This window comes from Hemibagrus wyckioides, linkage group LG16 (assembly GCF_019097595.1).
Source record: "Hemibagrus wyckioides isolate EC202008001 linkage group LG16, SWU_Hwy_1.0, whole genome shotgun sequence".
Classification (NCBI taxonomy): Eukaryota; Metazoa; Chordata; class Actinopteri; order Siluriformes; family Bagridae; genus Hemibagrus; species Hemibagrus wyckioides.
The window spans coordinates 17,389,167-17,406,874 of record NC_080725.1 but is presented as its reverse complement, the minus strand read 5'-3'; the positions used below and the strand labels follow the sequence as shown (position 1 = coordinate 17,406,874).

At 39.2% G+C, this 17,708-nt stretch overlaps 3 protein-coding genes across 4 annotated transcripts; 1 reads left to right on the top strand and 2 right to left on the bottom strand.

The window, feature by feature from the left end:
* Positions 1–127: 127 nt before the first annotated feature.
* On the top strand, positions 128–2,460 carry ier3ip1 (immediate early response 3 interacting protein 1). Its single transcript, XM_058411193.1, has 3 exons — positions 128–286; positions 1,643–1,744; positions 1,835–2,460. Exons 1-3 carry the CDS (start codon positions 196–198, stop codon positions 1,888–1,890), a joined length of 249 nt encoding a protein of 82 aa, XP_058267176.1. The 5' UTR covers positions 128–195; the 3' UTR covers positions 1,891–2,460.
* A 356-nt stretch (positions 2,461–2,816) lies between these two features.
* hdhd2 (haloacid dehalogenase-like hydrolase domain containing 2) lies at positions 2,817–6,646 on the bottom strand. Its single transcript, XM_058411253.1, has 7 exons — positions 6,594–6,646; positions 5,334–5,437; positions 4,128–4,336; positions 3,940–4,024; positions 3,405–3,621; positions 3,256–3,319; positions 2,817–3,158 (listed from the first exon to the last, which is right to left on the bottom strand). Exons 2-7 carry the CDS (start codon positions 5,432–5,434, stop codon positions 3,046–3,048), a joined length of 789 nt encoding a protein of 262 aa, XP_058267236.1. The 5' UTR covers positions 5,435–5,437; positions 6,594–6,646; the 3' UTR covers positions 2,817–3,045.
* A 2,691-nt stretch (positions 6,647–9,337) lies between these two features.
* On the bottom strand, positions 9,338–16,646 carry katnal2 (katanin p60 subunit A-like 2). 2 transcript variants are annotated; one of them, XM_058412326.1, is made up of 16 exons: positions 16,516–16,646; positions 15,986–16,056; positions 15,725–15,897; positions 14,805–14,841; positions 14,606–14,726; positions 14,382–14,480; positions 13,689–13,787; positions 13,516–13,593; positions 12,646–12,744; positions 11,825–11,888; positions 11,620–11,738; positions 11,373–11,464; positions 10,812–10,922; positions 10,553–10,715; positions 9,858–9,960; positions 9,338–9,773 (listed from the first exon to the last, which is right to left on the bottom strand). In XM_058412326.1, exons 1-16 carry the CDS (start codon positions 16,564–16,566, stop codon positions 9,634–9,636), a joined length of 1,620 nt encoding a protein of 539 aa, XP_058268309.1. In that variant the 5' UTR covers positions 16,567–16,646; the 3' UTR covers positions 9,338–9,633. The 2 variants fall into 2 exon arrangements, with proteins under 2 accessions (XP_058268309.1, XP_058268310.1); XM_058412327.1 differs by having other exon boundaries at positions 15,731–15,897.
* Positions 16,647–17,708: the final 1,062 nt, after the last annotated feature.

Genomic DNA, 17,708 nt, shown 5'->3' with positions numbered 1-17,708 from the left:
TGTGTGTGTGTGTTTCTGTGTGTGTGTGTGTGTGTGTGTGTGTTTCTGTGTGTGTGTGTATGTCAAGCCAGCCTGTACGCTCCACGTATGGTGACTTGACTTTAAGCAACGCACGTAGAATTCTTTCTTACGTCCCTACGCAACGAGGCGTGCCGAGTGCGTGCAACGTCATTACGTCAGAGGAGAAGTGCCAACATGGCGTTTACCTTGTACTCCCTGATTCAGGCGGCGATTTTGTGTACGAATGCCATTGCTGTGCTGCACGAAGAAAGATTTCTCAGCAAAAGTAAGGCATGATTTGTGTGAGTGTTAGTTCATGTGCTGTCCATGTTCTGTCTTGGTGTTTATTTCCGTTTAAAAATGCTATTGAGTCCAGCAGCAGGCATCAGCTGGTTATTGAGCTTCCTGTCCCATTGACCATTGGGATTTTCTATCATGTGTCATAAGACTGAATATAAAACATAAAATATATATAATCTGATGATTTGGGGTCTAATGCTGTGGCTTGATGGTTATATAGTGATCCGTAGTTGTTGTATGTGTATACAGATGGCCTCTATAATGTAACTTATAAGTTCAGGACATGATAAGATTTGCCATAAGTTCAGAGGTGTGTTTCCATCTTCATGAAGGATCACAGCCATCATTTTTGAATATAGAAATATTTTAACCTGATCTGCCTCCCCCCCCCCCCCCCCCCCGAAAACTACTGCCCAGAGACTGTTTAGCTGGTCAGCTTAACCCTGAGAGAATCCCAGTGATATTAAAGTAAAATGGAAAGTCAGTCTCAAATAGTTGGACATGTGCACAACTCACTATCTTCTTTTCTCCATCTTTTATTTTATCTTTTATTCTCCCACGTCTTCCATCAGGAGAAGCAAAGAAAGTTTTTTATTTTTAGTCTGGGGTCTTTATTTTGTTTTAATTGAATTTTATTTACAGTAGTGGAAATCATAACCTGTTATTGTTAATGTTTTATTTTCTTTGTTTGTTTGTTTTTTTACATTATTATAGACTGGTCCCTAAAATTGAATGCATTTAATTCAAGTCAAGTCAAGGAGCTTTTATTGTCATTTCAGCCATAGGTAGCTGACGTGAAATGAGACGACGTTTCTCCAGGACCCTGGTGCTACGTAAAACAGCATAGAGCTATGAAACAACACAGAGCTAAGGACAGAAAGTAGTTGTCCTAGCCATAAATCTTCAAACATAAAGTGCTTGACTTGGACCTACTGTGTTCTGATGGTGGAATAGACCTCTCTGTAACTCTAATAAATAGACAAAATATAACTATACACATTTAAAGTGCATTTAAAGAGGTCCCTGGTTAACGGTTTACAGTTTGGAACTAGGTGGCTGGTGGAAAGGTGAAATTTTGGGCCAGGTTTATAAATTGTCCGTGAGAACAAAATGTAAAGGTTGGGAATGGGAATGTGGTGGATAAGGTTCAAAATAAAAAAATTGTTCGCAATACATTGTACTAATTCCCACACAAAGACTGAACACATGAAGAACAATTTGTCCTTCTTTTCTGTGTGAGCAAAATGTTAAACTAGACACCTATTGAATGCCCGTTGCTCCATATAGTGTCCGTATCCTGAAAAGTCTGAAATCTTACTGATGAATCTATCTTCATTTGCAGTCGGTTGGGGAGCGGATCAAGGCATCGGAGGCTTTGGAGACGAACCAGGAATCAAAGCTCAAATGCTAAATCTTATCCGATCTGTCAGGACAGTTATGAGAGGTAAGCCTTCTAACGTTTTCTAGCCAGAATGAGATTGAATTGTTCTCTTGCTTTTTGAGAATTAACCTCTTTCCCTGTTTCTGTCCACAGTGCCTTTGATAATAGTAAATGCCGTGTGTATTGTGTTATTATTGCTATTCGGATGAAAGCCGACTCGACATGGACCGTGGACTAACTGGCGAAAGAAAATGGACTTCTTTTTTTTTTTTTTTTTGTACATGCAATGTAATTGTCTCACTGTTGTATCCTGGGCATAAAGGATTCGTGTGGCTATTCCAAAGTTTTATATGTCTGGAGATCGGTAAATCCTGATATTTTGTTTGTATAATGTTGCTCAATGGAACTTTCAAGCGTCTCTCTTAGTCATGTTTACACGATTCGTTCTTCATTAAATGGTGACGCCCCTGTCACCTCGCACAGCCATATCGTTAAACCTTTTTCAGAGATTTGTGTCATGTCAGCATTTAAAAATAAATCAATAAATAAAAATCAGACTTCAAGAGTGAAACAAATGGTTAAGGGAGCAAGTTGTGCTACGTGTCCTGGACAGGCTGAGCTTGTAAAAGGTGTCTGTGATAAACTGCTCTCGGGTCATCTTCATATAAGGTTCTGTATTAAAGACTGTTGATGATGTTTGATGCACCACTAAACAACAACAACCCCTGTGAGCCAGTCAATATTTGTCAGATTTTAATAAAATCTTTTCATGCTTTTGATTTCTGTGTACTAAACCTGTATTGTGTTACACTTGATCAGTGTCAGGGATGCTTAAATTACCCAAACTTACCATAGACATAGATTGTCTGTATATGTACATTACATTTAAAAAAGGTTTTAACTTTTAACCTCAGCAGCCAAAAGAATTCCCATTCCAATATTGTGTCCATATTCAGCATTGGATTTCTTTGTCAGGTCACTCCACATTGGTGCTTAATCACTCATATGAAAGTAGACAGTGCTTGAAGTATTTCTGTTTTTACCTAGCCTACTAGAGCCAGTATATTCATAGAAATGTACAGCACATATTTCACAAAAAGCGTGACTCAAAATAGAAGACAGTGAAGATTGTATATCTGTGTAGTTTTTATTGATAACATTGTCTCCGCATTATCATACAAGCCTGGAGTGTAATGCAGTCACAGAAAGGGTTCAAGTCGTTGTTATTATTATTATTATTTACAGCAGTTGTAATGATCAGCAGTCCATCAGCAGACATTTTAACACAACGCTGTAGAGTTTATTACGGTATTGTGTTTTTTGGCACACATATCAAATGTCCCTCTTAATCAGCATCACAGAAGTTATTTAGTGTCCAGCAGATGTTGAAGGATGTGATTAACAGCTTCAGGGAAGCTCTCACATGTCAGGTGAGGAGGAGGATTTATTTTACCTTCATCACCTGCTCTGTATTTACCTGATAACAATAAAATACATAATTATATAGTTTATAATAATAATAATGATATTGGATAAAATGTAAAGCAATGAATGCAAAATAAGGTGAAAAGTACCAGTTTTGACTAATATTCCCATCATCCCTGTGTTCTGAGCTCCGCCAACATCATCCCTAGCGTCCTGTAGCAGTGATACCAGAACAATGGTTTATATTAACTTTTAAATCTATAGTATATGTATCGGTAACATGATGCATCGCACTCACATCTCCGATCATAACGGCCTCCTCGGGGCTGCAGTTCAGATCCCGCAGGGCTTCCAGGAAGAAGGTTTTCTCTGGTTTGCCCACCACAGTGGCCTTTGTGTCGGTGGAATATTCCAGTCCTGTCACGAACGGTCCGGGTCCCAGCGCCAGGCCGTCTTTCCTCTTGTAGTAACGGGCTTTATGGATGGCGATGAGAGGGGCACCATCCAGAATTAGCCTAATGTAGGGGGGAAAAGTCAGGAAAGTCAGTTTTCACATGTAAATAAAAACACAGTGTGAAAAGCACAACTTTATTAGAAGAATCCAACGTGAAAAGCAGTACATAGGTGATACTGATGTGAAGAAAATGTGGCATACTGAAAAGCAAAACCTTTGGCTAAAAACCGCATCACTTTTCACTATCCACTAACTTTATCCAATCACTGACTGTATCTATCCAATCACTGACTTCAGCTGTATCTGGGGGTGTGATCATAATAGAAAGCAAATAGCAAAAGACCTGAAAGTGTCATTTTCTAAGAGAAGAGTTTCTCACCTGAAAGCTTTATTAAGCTTTTCATAGTTGAAGTGATCGGGTGCTAAGCCTATCACAACAGCGTTAGGATCTGAAGTCTCTAAACCTGGGACAAGAACAAGGTGTGAAGTGTAAGTGTAATGAGTCTTCCAGAATAATCATTAGCTGCTTCGTGAATTAAATGAGGTGCGTCGGTGCTGTAAGCTCACCTGCAAAGTCCTCCAGCGCACTATCCTCCACCAGCAGCAAGGGGCGCACATTCTTCTGCTCCAACAGGTTTCGAGCGGCAGTCAGTGAAGTAAAGATCTCCTGCTCTTCAATGTCAAAGCTGAGACGCTGCAGTCGTTCCAGCAGCGTCCTCTTACACTCTTTGGTTGTGTTAGTTACAAATTTGACGGCCACTGGAGCACGACGCAACCTGAATAAAAAGCACACAGAGAAGATACAAGAATTTATGTCACATATGCAGATATATATATACAACTTGAAAGAACTGTGCATGTAAATAAACTAAAGTAAATAAAGAAATTGAATATAAAAATAAGAAATTAGATGAAAAACAGAACAGGATTTGCAATTGTGTTACATGTTACATGTAGTAACAGTAGAATATGATGGTCAGTAATGTTACATGTAGTAACAGTAGAATATGATGGTCAGTAATGTTACATGTAGTAACAGTAGAATATGATGGTCAGTAATGTTACATGTAGTAACAGTAGAATATGATGGTCAGTAATGTTACATGTAGTAACAGTAGAATATGATGGTCAGTAATGTTACATGTAGTAACAGTAGAATATGATGGTCAGTAATGTTACATGTAGTAACAGTAGAATATGATGTACAGTTATGTTACATGTAGTAACAGTAGAATATGATGTACAGTTATGTTACATGTAGTAACAGTAGAATATGATGTACAGTTATGTTACATGTAGTAACAGTAGAATATGATGTACAGTTATGTTACATGTAGTAACAGTACAGAATGTAAAGTGATGTAACAGATGTTCAGGTGTGTTAAAGGTGTGTAGTCACAGTAAAAGTGCATTGTGCAGAAAACCTTTATAGCCTCCAAGATTTTATTTGTGCATTGTTTCATTACAGCAGCTCAGCTAAGCTTCAACTAACTAATGAAAAACTCATATGCAGCAGTGTTGAGGTCGTGTCCTGCTTTTACTCGTGAGAGCTACTCTGTTTGTGAGTTTGTCTTCTATAAAGGGAAAAAGGTGTTCTGAGACTAGCACAAATCCACTGGAGGCTTATTTAAGAAACATGATGTGTGCTGGTTATTTACTGATTTTTTGTTTTTGTTATAGTAGTATCTTTTTCCAGGTCGGCTCAATAACAGTAGGTGTAAGTGACATTACAAGCTGAGCTCATCAATAACTTTAGCCTTGATGTTATCTAACCTTGCAAGTGCTTCCCGAGCTCCAGGTACAGCCGCATCCTCAATGTGAAGAGTCCCACTTAAATCAATGAGCACGGCTTTAAGTGCCCGGCGAGACGCCATCACCTGCCAATCAAATCAAAGATGAATCAGAGGATGAACTAAAAATCAGAGTGATATTCTTATTCATCTTTAGAATTAACATTCTTGATAGCATCTCTCCAGCTTTCTTATCTCTTCATCTATACACTGTTCTAATACGGATATCAGTGCTGCTACGCTCGGCAACTCAATACAACAGCATTGTATCACTACGTTGCATTTTGGGGCTTTCACTGTGGGAAGTGAGCTTGGAATAAATCATTTTCAAATAAATAATAAATCAAATCAATAAATAAATAAATCATTTGAGCTACAAAGTCAGTAAATAAACCTCTCCATGTTTGTTTTTTTTGTCAGCAACCAGCTGGTGTGATGAGTGATGTAGAATTTTCTTCATGTTATAGATTTAACAAGTAAACATGATTGATTGATTTGATTTGATTGACAGTATATACATTAAAATCATGTAAAGGCGAGAAGTGCTCTTTGTTTTTGTTTATTGCTTCGCTGTGCACAGCCATGCTGATTTGACATCTCGCTTGCTGAACTCTGAAGACGTTGAGGCGGCGTTTATGTCACTACCCTAAAGTTGAATAGCATTATAAGGGCTGAATTTTTCTTGCTATCAATTTTTTTCCCCCTCCTTCTATTAAACAGCATTGTAACTGTGCTGCAAATGCCCGTCTGTGACGTCAGAGCAAAGGCAATAGCACAGCACCAACATACAAAATCAGCATCAGCATCAATAAACCCCATCACAGACAATTCAGTATAAATACACTTCACATGAAATATCACTTTAAGATGTTTTACTCCTCTGGTTTCAGCCCTGGCTTATACATGATCAGTGTCTCACATAACATCTGGATTCAAGGAATTCATTTTAGTGCACTAAGCTCCGAATAAACACCATGATTAAAAACTTTCCCAGACATTTTTGGTAAGGCATGCATCTCTCTCTCTCTCTCTCTCTCTCTCTCTCTCTCTCTCTTCTATTACAGATCATAAGAATGAACTATTTTGCCAGACCCTGATCATTCAGTCTAATCCATTTGCTGAATCTCTAAACCAGTGTTTAAAAAACCATGGTGCAATAAATGTGATAACGATGAGAAACCGATTCAACACTCAAAACAGAAATTATTGTCATAAACAAGCAGTGTGAAGGATCCTTACTTACCTCGCTTGTTTTTGGTTCTTCTTATTCGAGGCTTTTTATTTATGGCATACTAACGCGTGCTTGCACTTTAGTGCCTCTAGCTGGAATGGAGGAGAAATGCAAGGTGAGAAAAATACTGATTGGGGGAAAAACCAAACAGCTCTCTTGTCTTCTTTGCTGAAACTGTTGGTGTGTCTGTAGGTTTCCTCCAGCTGCTCCGGTTTCTTGCTAGTAGGTGGATAGGCGTAATTGGTGTGAATATATGAGTGTGGTGGGTTAAGGCTCTGGGTTGTTGAACGGAAGAGCTGGGTTCAAGCCCCAGCACTACTACGCTGCCACCGTTGGGCCCTTGAGCACGGCTCTTAACCTCACCTGCTCCAGGGGTTCTGACCCCAAGGATGGGTCAGATATGTGAAGGAGGAATTTTACTGCGCAGTAATGTATATATGTGACAAAGACAACGTATATTATAATTGTGTGTGTATGATGCTGGGACAAATTATAATCAGTGGATTATAATATGAATGGAAGTCTATTTCTTGGTAAACATCCTGATGTTAAGTTAGAAAGCTGTATTTTCCACAATGTGTGAGATTTGTGTATGCTGGAACAAGCTGCTCTTAACCTCACCTGCTCCAGGGGTTCTGACCCCAAGGATGGGTCAGATATGTGAAGAAGGAATTTTACTGCGCAGTAATATATATTTGACAAAGACAACGTATATTATAATTGTGTGTGTGTATGATGCTGGGACAAATTATGATCAGTGGATTATAATATGAATGGGAGTCTATTTCTTGGTAAGCATCCTGATGTTAAGTTAGAAAGCCGTATTTTCCACAATGTGTGAGATTTGTATACGCTGGAACCAGTTGCTGTGGTAGAGTATTGGTGGCTCAGTGGTAGGTTTCTCACCTACCATGTGGAAGACCCGGGTTCAATACCCAAACCCCAGCCACTGGATGTAGTGCTGGTCCCAAGCCTCACAGGGAGCAGCTGGGAAAAAAAGACAAACTTAGTTGTTGCCTTAACAATGTCTTATATTATCACAAGGTGTATGAATTTTAAAGAAGGGCACCTAAAGCTGTAGCATACAAAAACATATCTTGTTGTGTGCTTCCAAAATTGTGTCAATAATCTGGAGAAGTGCCAGTAATGGACATGATGTGTCCATAAACTGGCCATGTAATGATAACTGAGTTAGTCAAGGCTCCAGCACTAACCGGCTAGTAATAATTTGACACGGAGATACTGTGCAGTTAACATTGTGTTTCCTTTGTTTTGGGTTTGCATTATTGATATTGTGCAGGGACTGAATTGTTTAAATGTTGTGTAGCATTATGTTATATCTCTGGGATGGGTTCAGTATTAAACTTCTGTGCTAAAGCGTGTCACATAAATGCATGGAAGTCATTCTGGAGCTTATGAGGTATAACTAAGGCATAAAATGCAAGACTTTTTACTAGTTCATTACACAAATCTTAACCCATGTTATATGTTTACTGATGTATTGTTGTGAGAGTATCCAGTTCATTGTCCTCTGATAATTATAGTGTGACCCCATGTGATCAGTTTTTGATGATTTGAAAAAAGTAAAAATAAACATATACAAAAACTTTTTAAAAGTTTTATTTAACTTCCAATATCTGTACATTCATCAAAATGTAATCTAACTCTTTATTGTATTGTGTTGTGTTGCCTGTATTATGTTGTTGTCCTGCTGTTGTTGCCTGTATTATGTTGTTGTCCTGCTGTTGTTGCCTGTATTATGTTGTTGTCCTGCTGTTGTTGCCTGTATTATGTTGTTGTCCTGCTGTTGTTGCCTGTATTATGTTGTTGTCCTGTTGTTCTTGCCTGTATTATGTTGTTGTCCTGCTGTTGTTGCCTGTATTATGTTGTTGTCCTGCTGTTGTTGCCTGTATTATGTTGTTGTCCTGCTGTTGTTGCCTGTATTATGTTGTTGTCCTGCTGTTGTTGCCTGTATTATGTTGTTGTCCTGCTGTTGTTGCCTGTATTATGTTGTTGTCTTGTTGTTCTTGCCTGTATTATGTTGTTGTTCTGTTGTTGTTGCCTGTATTATGTTGTTGTCCTGCTGTTGTTGCCTGTATTATGTTGTTGTCCTGCTGTTGTTGCCTGTATTATGTTGTTGTCCTGCTGTTGTTTCCTGTATTATGTTGTTGTCTTGTTGTTCTTGCCTGTATTATGTTGTTGTTCTGTTGTTGTTGCCTGTATTATGTTGTTGTCCTGCTGTTGTTGCCTGTATTATGTTGTTGTCCTGCTGTTGTTGCCTGTATTATGTTGTTGTCCTGTTGTTCTTGCCTGTATTATGTTGTTGTTCTGTTGTTGTTGCCTGTATTATGTTGTTGTCCTGCATTACATTGTTGTCCTGCTGTTGTTGCCTGTATTATGTTGTTGTCCTGTTGTTCTTGCCTGTATTATGTTGTTGTCCTGCTGTTGTTGCCTGTATTATGTTGTTGTCCTGTTGTTCTTGCCTGTATTATGTTGTTGCCTGTATTATGTTGTTGTCCTGCTGTTGTTGCCTGTATTATGTTGTTGTCCTGCTGTTGTTGCCTGTATTATGTTGTTGTCCTGCTGTTGTTGCCTGTATTATGTTGTTGTCCTGCTGTTGTTGCCTGTATTATGTTGTTGTCCTGTTGTTGTTGCCTGTATTATGTTGTTGTCCTGCTGTTGTTGCCTGTATTATGTTGTTGTCCTGCTGTTGTTGCCTGTATTATGTTGTTGTCCTGTTGTTGTTGCCTGTATTATGTTGTTGTCCTGCTGTTGTTGCCTGTATTATGTTGTTGTCCTGCTGTTGTTGCCTGTATTATGTTGTTGTCCTGTTGTTGTTGCCTGTATTATGTTGTTGTCCTGCTGTTGTTGCCTGTATTATGTTGTTGTCCTGCTGTTGTTGCCTGTATTATGTTGTTGTCCTGCTGTTGTTGCCTGTATTATGTTGTTGTCCTGCTGTATGGTATGCAACCTGTGATCATTTGGATATAATGTGATTTGTTTGCAGTATTTACACCGGCATTGTTTTCAAAGTCCAGACCGTACATGTCTGTCAGACAGACTCATACTCTCTCTCCCAGGCAGAGAATCTGTCTATCAGGTTTCTGGCTGATGGTTTGGTGTGAGCGATGACCTGCAGGAAATCTGCTGTGGTCACTGTTTCTAGTTTAATAAGCGGCACGAGGCTGTGACCTGTGGAGACAAGGGACTGAGCTGAAGAAGTGTATTTTAACACAGGAGAGAGGGGAAAAAGCCGACTACTAAATACAACCTTACCCTCACTGTGATTTTCCAGAGTGTCGAAAATCTTCCTGACAGGCCTCATCGCTGCTTCCTTACAGACCAGCCTGATATCTGAGCCAGAGTAGCCATCTGTTTCCTTAAATATCAAAAGGTCTGTTATAACCACAAGCATCCTTAAAGAATCACTTATATATATATATATATATATATATATATATATACTATAAATATGTGTATATTGAAATGTTTGTGTTTAGTTATTATGGTGCCAATTTGTTGATTGGTGCTGTTATGAGAAGCTAGGACAGTAGAACAGCTACAATGCTAGTTTCTCAGAAAATAATATTAACCATACATAAAAACATAAGTGATAATGGTCAGGTTTCTGTGCTAGCTAAATCCAACATAGCAGTAGTTAAGACAGCAAATGTCAGTCTCAAATTAGCAATGTATCAGATGACGAGTGTGATGGTGTTGATGGTGGTATTAGCATGAAGGCTGATGCTCTGCAAACTGATCTATTCATAAGAGTGAACGGGATGAGAAAGTGAAAGAGCAGGACAGACTGAAGGCCTAAAGCGCTGCAGCATCACTTTCTTTAGGTAGAGATTAATCAAGGACTGAAATCATGCAGTTGTCACATCTGTTGCAATTGTTTCAATCATGCTGTATAAAAGTCTGTTTGTTTGCTATCTCACTTATTATACAGTATTGTTCATGTGACACACCTCTGCAAGCACATCATAGGTTAGCTCAGTTCGCAGCTCCACCCCTCCGGTATTGCTGACTGGAGGAAGCCAGTGATTGATCATTGCTTTTCTGGCTGAAGCGGAAGGCAGACCCACGAGTATCCTCTTCTCCAGTCTTCTCAGCATTGCATGGTCCAGCTCCCTGAGACCGACACAGAGTAAGAGAAGGTTTGAAAATGGACCTATGGTGTATTAACCTATAGTGTGTGACAGCAGCAATGTATTTTCTCTTTTGTACCAGGGTAGATTTGAGGCAGCCAGAACAAACACCAGGTCATTGGAACGTGCCAGTCCATCCATCTGAACCAGGAGCTCTGTCTTCATCCTCCTGCTGCCTTCATGCTCACCTCTCAGGGATGGACAGTAAACAAGTAGTTTGTATGGTTATGCATTTGAATACATGTAAATTCAACTTGGTAAACTAATAGCCTTATTAATAACATATTATTGAGTTTTGTATACAATATTATATATCTATTATGTAACAATCTCAGGGTTATTACTGAATATTTGATTTGAATGTTCCTATATGCCAATATAAGGGCGTGGCATGTCTGATTTTACATTTTAGTTCAATCTTAGTAACCTTATGGGGAAACTCTATCTATCTATCTATCTATCTATCTATCTATCTATCTATCTATCTATCTATCTATCTATCTATCTATCTATCTATCTATCTATCTATCTATCTATCTATCTATCTATCTATCTATCTACAGAATGATTAGGAAGGGTGTCCACATACATGTTGTTATATAATGCATGCTGCATGATAATGTAGCTCTATAAACCCTACCCTGGACCAACACCTCTCTGACTCATCACTGACTCCAACTCGTCCAGAAAGATGGTGGATGGGGCATGAAATCTTGCCAACTCAAACAAAACCTACAACAGACAAAAACAGACTATTTGTAAATCTATACCATATCGAGCACTCTTGCTGAGATCCTATGGAGTAACAGAATGTAATGATGTATTATACTGGTGTGAACGAAATGCCTTAAAAACACTTTCTACACAGAGATTCTGATGATACTGACCCGAACCAGCTTCTCAGAATCGCCTCTCCATTTGCTTACGATGCTGGATGCAGAGATGTTAAAAAACGTCGTGTTGCATTCTGTAGCCACGGCTTTTGCCAGCATAGTCTTTCCTGTGCCTGTGTGTTTTAAGAGAAAAACAAGATATGATATAAGAATTTGATTGCACATAGTCGCTTGTTTGACCTTTAACACGAACACTGACCTGGAGGCCCGTAAAGCAGCAAACCCTTCCATGGTGAAAGAATTCCTGTGAACAACTGAGGGTACTGTAGAGAACGAGAAAATATATAGAGGACGTGAGTAAGGCATACAGCGTGATGAACAGAGCTGCTATTAATTCTTCTGTAATACAATAAATAGAATGCTATTGTGAATTAGGACTAAATTACTATGTTAAATATTGCAGGCTAGATCATTGTTCATTGGTCATGAATGGAAAGAAATCGACACCTTCTGCCCAATCAGATGAGAGAATTTCACAGTGCTGTGGTATAAATGACATTCCACACTGATTTCTCTCATTATTACATGGTGACAAAAAAAAATCTTACATGTTATTGATTGTCTGAACAGCCACCCAGTCTTATTAGTATTATTTACTGTTCTAGTAACAGGCTTAACTGAGACTCAGGAGACACGCTACTTTAAAATGACATGCTGACAGAAAGCGCTTAGTATGATCATAATAGGAAAAAAAAAAAACTGCTGGAGGATTATATATAACATCAACTAGTTGTGATATTATTGTTTCCTCCACAAATGATGCTACCCAAATATTTATTAATAAAACAGACTTTATTACACGCCATGTGTCATGACCCTGCCACGGATTTTTCATCAGCATGTAAAAAGAAAATGACTAAGAAATGACGTGGGGAAAGGTTGGGTGGTATTCAAGTATGGATTTAATGCCATCGAAAGCTATAACCACCCCGCTTTGCTATCCTCTTAGCCTTTAGTGAGATATTTAGAATCGAAGCGTGGTGGCAGTTTGAGGAATACCAGTGTTTAGCAGCCGTGCACCTTAATGGGGTAGACGACAGCCTCTTTGACTAATCGCTTGGCAGCCTCCAGGCCTATAATGTCGTCCCAGTGCACGTTGGGGTTGTGTAAATAGATATCCTTTAGGGAGAGACAGGAGAAAGATGAGACACAGCAATTCATTAATATCTGTGTGTGTGTGTGTGTGTGTGTGTGTGTGTGTGTGGGTGTGTGTACACATACAGAATAAGATTTTTACATGTGTAAAATAATCTGATAACTGCACTGAATACTAATTCACTAACTGAATTCTTCAGTGTTTGCACGGACAGGTTTATTTCTTAATACATGACATAAACAACCACCATTAAACCCAGTAAAAAAAAAAAAAGAAAGAAAATACTTTCATATTTTAAGACATACTATATTAACAAATCAGGGAATTTTTAATTCATTTTTATGATCATATCTAAAAACTTGATTCATTTTGGCTCCAAAACCCAATTACACACTTTGTAGGGAATAGGGAGCAGGTTGCAATTTGGGACACAATGTAAATCCTCTGTTTTTTACTATTTCTGAGTGGCTTTTTCTTTCTGCTCAGCAGTAGTAAAGAATAAGCTGATTATTGGGGTAAAACCCGGTGTATACTTGATTTATGCTTCTCTAAATTCAATACTGGCTTTAATCCAGGATAGGATTCTGCTTATGTGACTACTAATAACCTGTTCACTATAACGAGCAGATTATTAATCTACATGTAAACACACTGACTTTCAAAAGTGAACTTGGACATAAATAGAATTGTATTGTGAATTAGGACCGAGTTCCGAGTCGATGCCAAACATCGCATGCTGGATAATTATTCATTTATTTTAGAAGAATAGTACGGTTTGTGTAAACTGCACTTACTCTGCTAATAACAGCTGCTAGCTCTCTCATCTCGCTGTTCATCCCGCAGAAGGCACTGATGGGTTTGAGCAGCCGATCCTGCGTGTAGCCGGATGTCACGGCAGTAAGATATTTGCCATAAAGGCTTCTATGTAAATATACAGTATATGATGGTTAGAAGACTGTGAACTTACTGATGGATCAGGATTGTAGGACAAGCTGTTTGCTGCTGTTTCGTTAAATGTTCCTTTAATAGCATCCTGAATGAGACCCCTGTAGTCCACCAGTTGACCCTAAACATGCAGTTCAAATGGAATGACATATTTTGAGGAGAAGCATTTTTTTCATTATATATACAGTATATGCATTACAGTGCAGTGAAATTCTTATCTTTGTCTATCCCAGCTGGTTAGGAAGCTGGGGACAGAGCACAAGGTCATATTATTCTTTAAAGCCTACAGGTTTGGGATAGTTAACGTCTTACAAGATGTTTTATCTTCAGCTCTACCTGACCATAACTAGCTAACTAAAGGAATATTGAGCAGTAAACTCAAATGAATACAGTGCCCCTGTATTGTGTAGCCCAAAGGTTGTGAGTTTTGCACACTTTTCTGGCCACAAGCTTCAGGATATTGAGGTATTGGCTCACCACAAAGAGCAAAACAAAAGCAGTACTGTATTTAAAGTTTGCATGAAGCCTTTTTCTTCAAGTTTTGTTTGAGGCAACCGGCAGTTTTGTCTATAACGATGAGTAGAGGTCTGGCTTGTGAGAAAACTGCGAGAGTTTTCTGAATTTACAGGAAAGAATTGTTGGGTGGGTCGAAACTTGACAATTTCCTGATTCCTTTTTTTTAAACTGAAATCTAAAAAAGCAAGACACGGGCTACCTTCTTCATCTGCGTCCCCTCGCCATCTCCATTCCTAATGATGGGTGACACATTGAGGCCAAACTCATTGCTCTCTGGGAGATATGATCCTCTGTTCTCCTGAAACAAAATCAGACAGCTGCAACGTCTGTGACCAACGACTGAGAAAAGCAATCTGGGGGAGATTTGGCATCAAAGCGCTGCACATATCCAGCTTTAAACAGTCGTGGGATAAAGAAACTCACAGTGCCAGATTTCATCCAGTCCTTCCCTGCTGTCTTGGACTCATGCTTTTTAATCCCATTCCTGGACTGTGGACGCTGAACACATGCGATCCTGGGCAGTGTTTGTGTTACACTTGAGGCCCTTTTAGACAATGTGTTTTTTAAAGGAGAATGAAATGCATACATGATAAATTCTGTAAAAATGATCAAGCATACTGACCTCTTCTTACCGGAGCTTCTAACACGTCTATTCTCACCTGGAGAAGTGGAAGCATTGAGGTTCACTACAGGAAGGCAAGCATTACCAGTATTTGTGCAAAATTTACTATACAGAAATGCTAATCAAGGATGATCGTATCTTTCAGATCTTACTGTATAAACATAACTGATTTGAAAAGTTTCCTGCTTACAATTATATGCAATATTTTTTAATTCATTTAAAAAATAGTTCTGTCTCTCAAAAACATGGAAAATTATTGGCACCCTGAGCCAAGATATAATACATTTTTTGAATTGCTTTTATTGCTATTCTGAAGTATAATTATGAGGATGTAAACATGTAAAATCTCTTAGTTGTCCATCAACACTGGAAAATCAAACACCCACCCACACACACACACATAAAACATACACTATACTGGCAAAGGTTTTGGGACATCTGCCTTTACATGCACATGAATGTAATATGGAGTTGTCCCGCCCGCTATAACAGCTTCAACTCTTCTGGGGAGACTTTCCACAAGTTCAATGTTGTTGTTGTTCTTTCGGCTGCTCCCTGTTCGGGGTCGCCACAGCGGATTATTTGGTCCGCACGTTTCGATTTGGCACAGGTTTTATGCCGGATGCCCTTCCTCCCATTTAATCCAGGATTGGGACCGGCACTGAGAGTTAACTGTTCAGTGGCTAGGTCAGCACCCTGCCTGGGATTCGAACCCGGGCCACAACAATGAGAATGTGGGATCCTGCTGCTGGACCACCAGGAGAGAAAAAACTTCACCCAAAATGAATACCACTGTCTGTACATGCTATTCATTTTACATAAGGGTGCCAATAATTCTTTCATTTATAAGGACAAAGTACTCTGTTCCCAGTATTTGTCTGTGTGTTCAATGGACAAAGCTTTGAGTTTGTCATACTCACATCTACCTTGTTCTGGAAGTTTCTTCGTTAGCTTGGGATATTTCTGAAACTTGATAAAATAAAAGCTTTCGTACTCCATGAGAACCGTATCCAAGTCAACGTTGTCGCACACTTCAAACCTATGCAACCCAAAATGGGTCTCTTGTTCCAGGGCATTAGCAGCATCCACATACCTGTGCAGACGAAAAGATTTTTGTCTGAATCCCATTAGGACATGTGGATAATCCCAGTTTATTACAAAAAAAAACCTCAAAAACTCACCCTTCCTCCATTAAATGATAATAAATTAATATAAGTAAATTCCTTCTTCTGGTCTCTGTTCTTAATTCGTCCTGAAAAAAGTACATTTTTGGTTAAAATTTATTTATTTATTAATTTATTGTATTTATTTAATACAATTCTTTTTTAATTTTAAAGTAGCAGTAACCACACAGAATCACAAGATGGCGCCAAACGTCAACCTTTGCGCTAGAAGTCATCACGTGACACGTTGCCTTGGCGACACAAGACTCAGCAGCCTGTTTGTCAGTCGCAAATAATCATTCATTTTTCTTTTTTAATAAGAAACAAATTTCTCACAACAGAAACGACGAATTAATCAATAAACAATTTGAAAAATAACTTATTATATTCTTTCAGTAACTAATAGACAAGCAGGAAACCAGCAAAACGACCCCACTGCTAAAGTTAAGCTAATTAGGTAGAGATAGCGGAGAGCTAATAACCTAGCTAGGATTAGCTAGACGCTAAAATAAAATATAAATAAATAATAATAATTAATGCTCACTTACTGCTTCTCTTGCCTGGTTTGCAGTTTTAATGGCTTGATATGACAACTCCATTGCGTTTCCTGATAAATGTGGAGTCTGGCTGCAAAACTTGTATGGTATGCACTCAGCAGCCGGTTGCACGCGCAGCCTCCCTGACGTCACGCTTACGTTGTGCAGCCCCTCAGCTATACACCTCTCCCTTACGTCACTGTCAGTTATCTGTATTAGGACTATCAAACGTCTCCTTATTTACACTGATCAGGCATAACATTATGACCACCTGCTTAATATTGTGTTGGTCCTCCTTTTGCTTCCAGAACAGCCCTGACCCATCATGCACTGTGTATTCTGACACCTTTCTATCAGAACCAGCATTAACTTCTTCAGCAATCTGAGCAACAGTCTGTTGGATCGGATCACACGGTCCAGCCTTCACTCCCCACGTGCATCAGTGACCCTTGGCCGCCTATGACCCTGTCACCGGTTCACCACTGTTCCTTCCTTTTGATAGATACTGACCACTGCAGACCGGGAACACCCCACAAGAGCTGCAGTTTTGGAGATGCTCTGATCCAGTGGTCTAGCCATCACAATTTCGTCCTTCGTCAAACTCGCTCAAATCCTTACACTTGTCCATTTTTCCTGCTGCTAACACATCAACTTTGAGGACAAAATGTTCACTTGCTGCCTAATATATCCCACCCACTAACAGGTGAGGAGATAATCAGTGTTACTCACTTCACCTCTCAGTGCTCAAGATGTTATGGCTGATCGGGGTATTTATTATATTATATGTGCCTTATGAACACTGTATGGTCAAACGTTTGTGGACACAAACTGACCACAACATCCAGAAGTGTACCCTCCCCAAACTGTTTGAAGTATGCAACTATAAAGAATCTCTTCATATGTAGCCTTACAATTTCCTTCCACTGGAACAAAATATTCCAGCATGACAATAACCCTGTGCACAAACCGTGATCCAAGAAAACACAAAGCAAGGTCCATGAAAATGTTCCACCAAAGTCGGACAGGAAGAATTTGAGTGTCCTTCCCAGAGCTGTGACTTCTTCTGAACACGTTTGGAATGAAGTTGAACGCAGACTGCTGTACCCAGGCCTCCTCACTCAAAATCAATGCCTGAACTCGCTAATGCTGCTGGGGTTGAATGACCACACATTCCCATAGCCATGCTCTAACATCTAGTGGCTAGA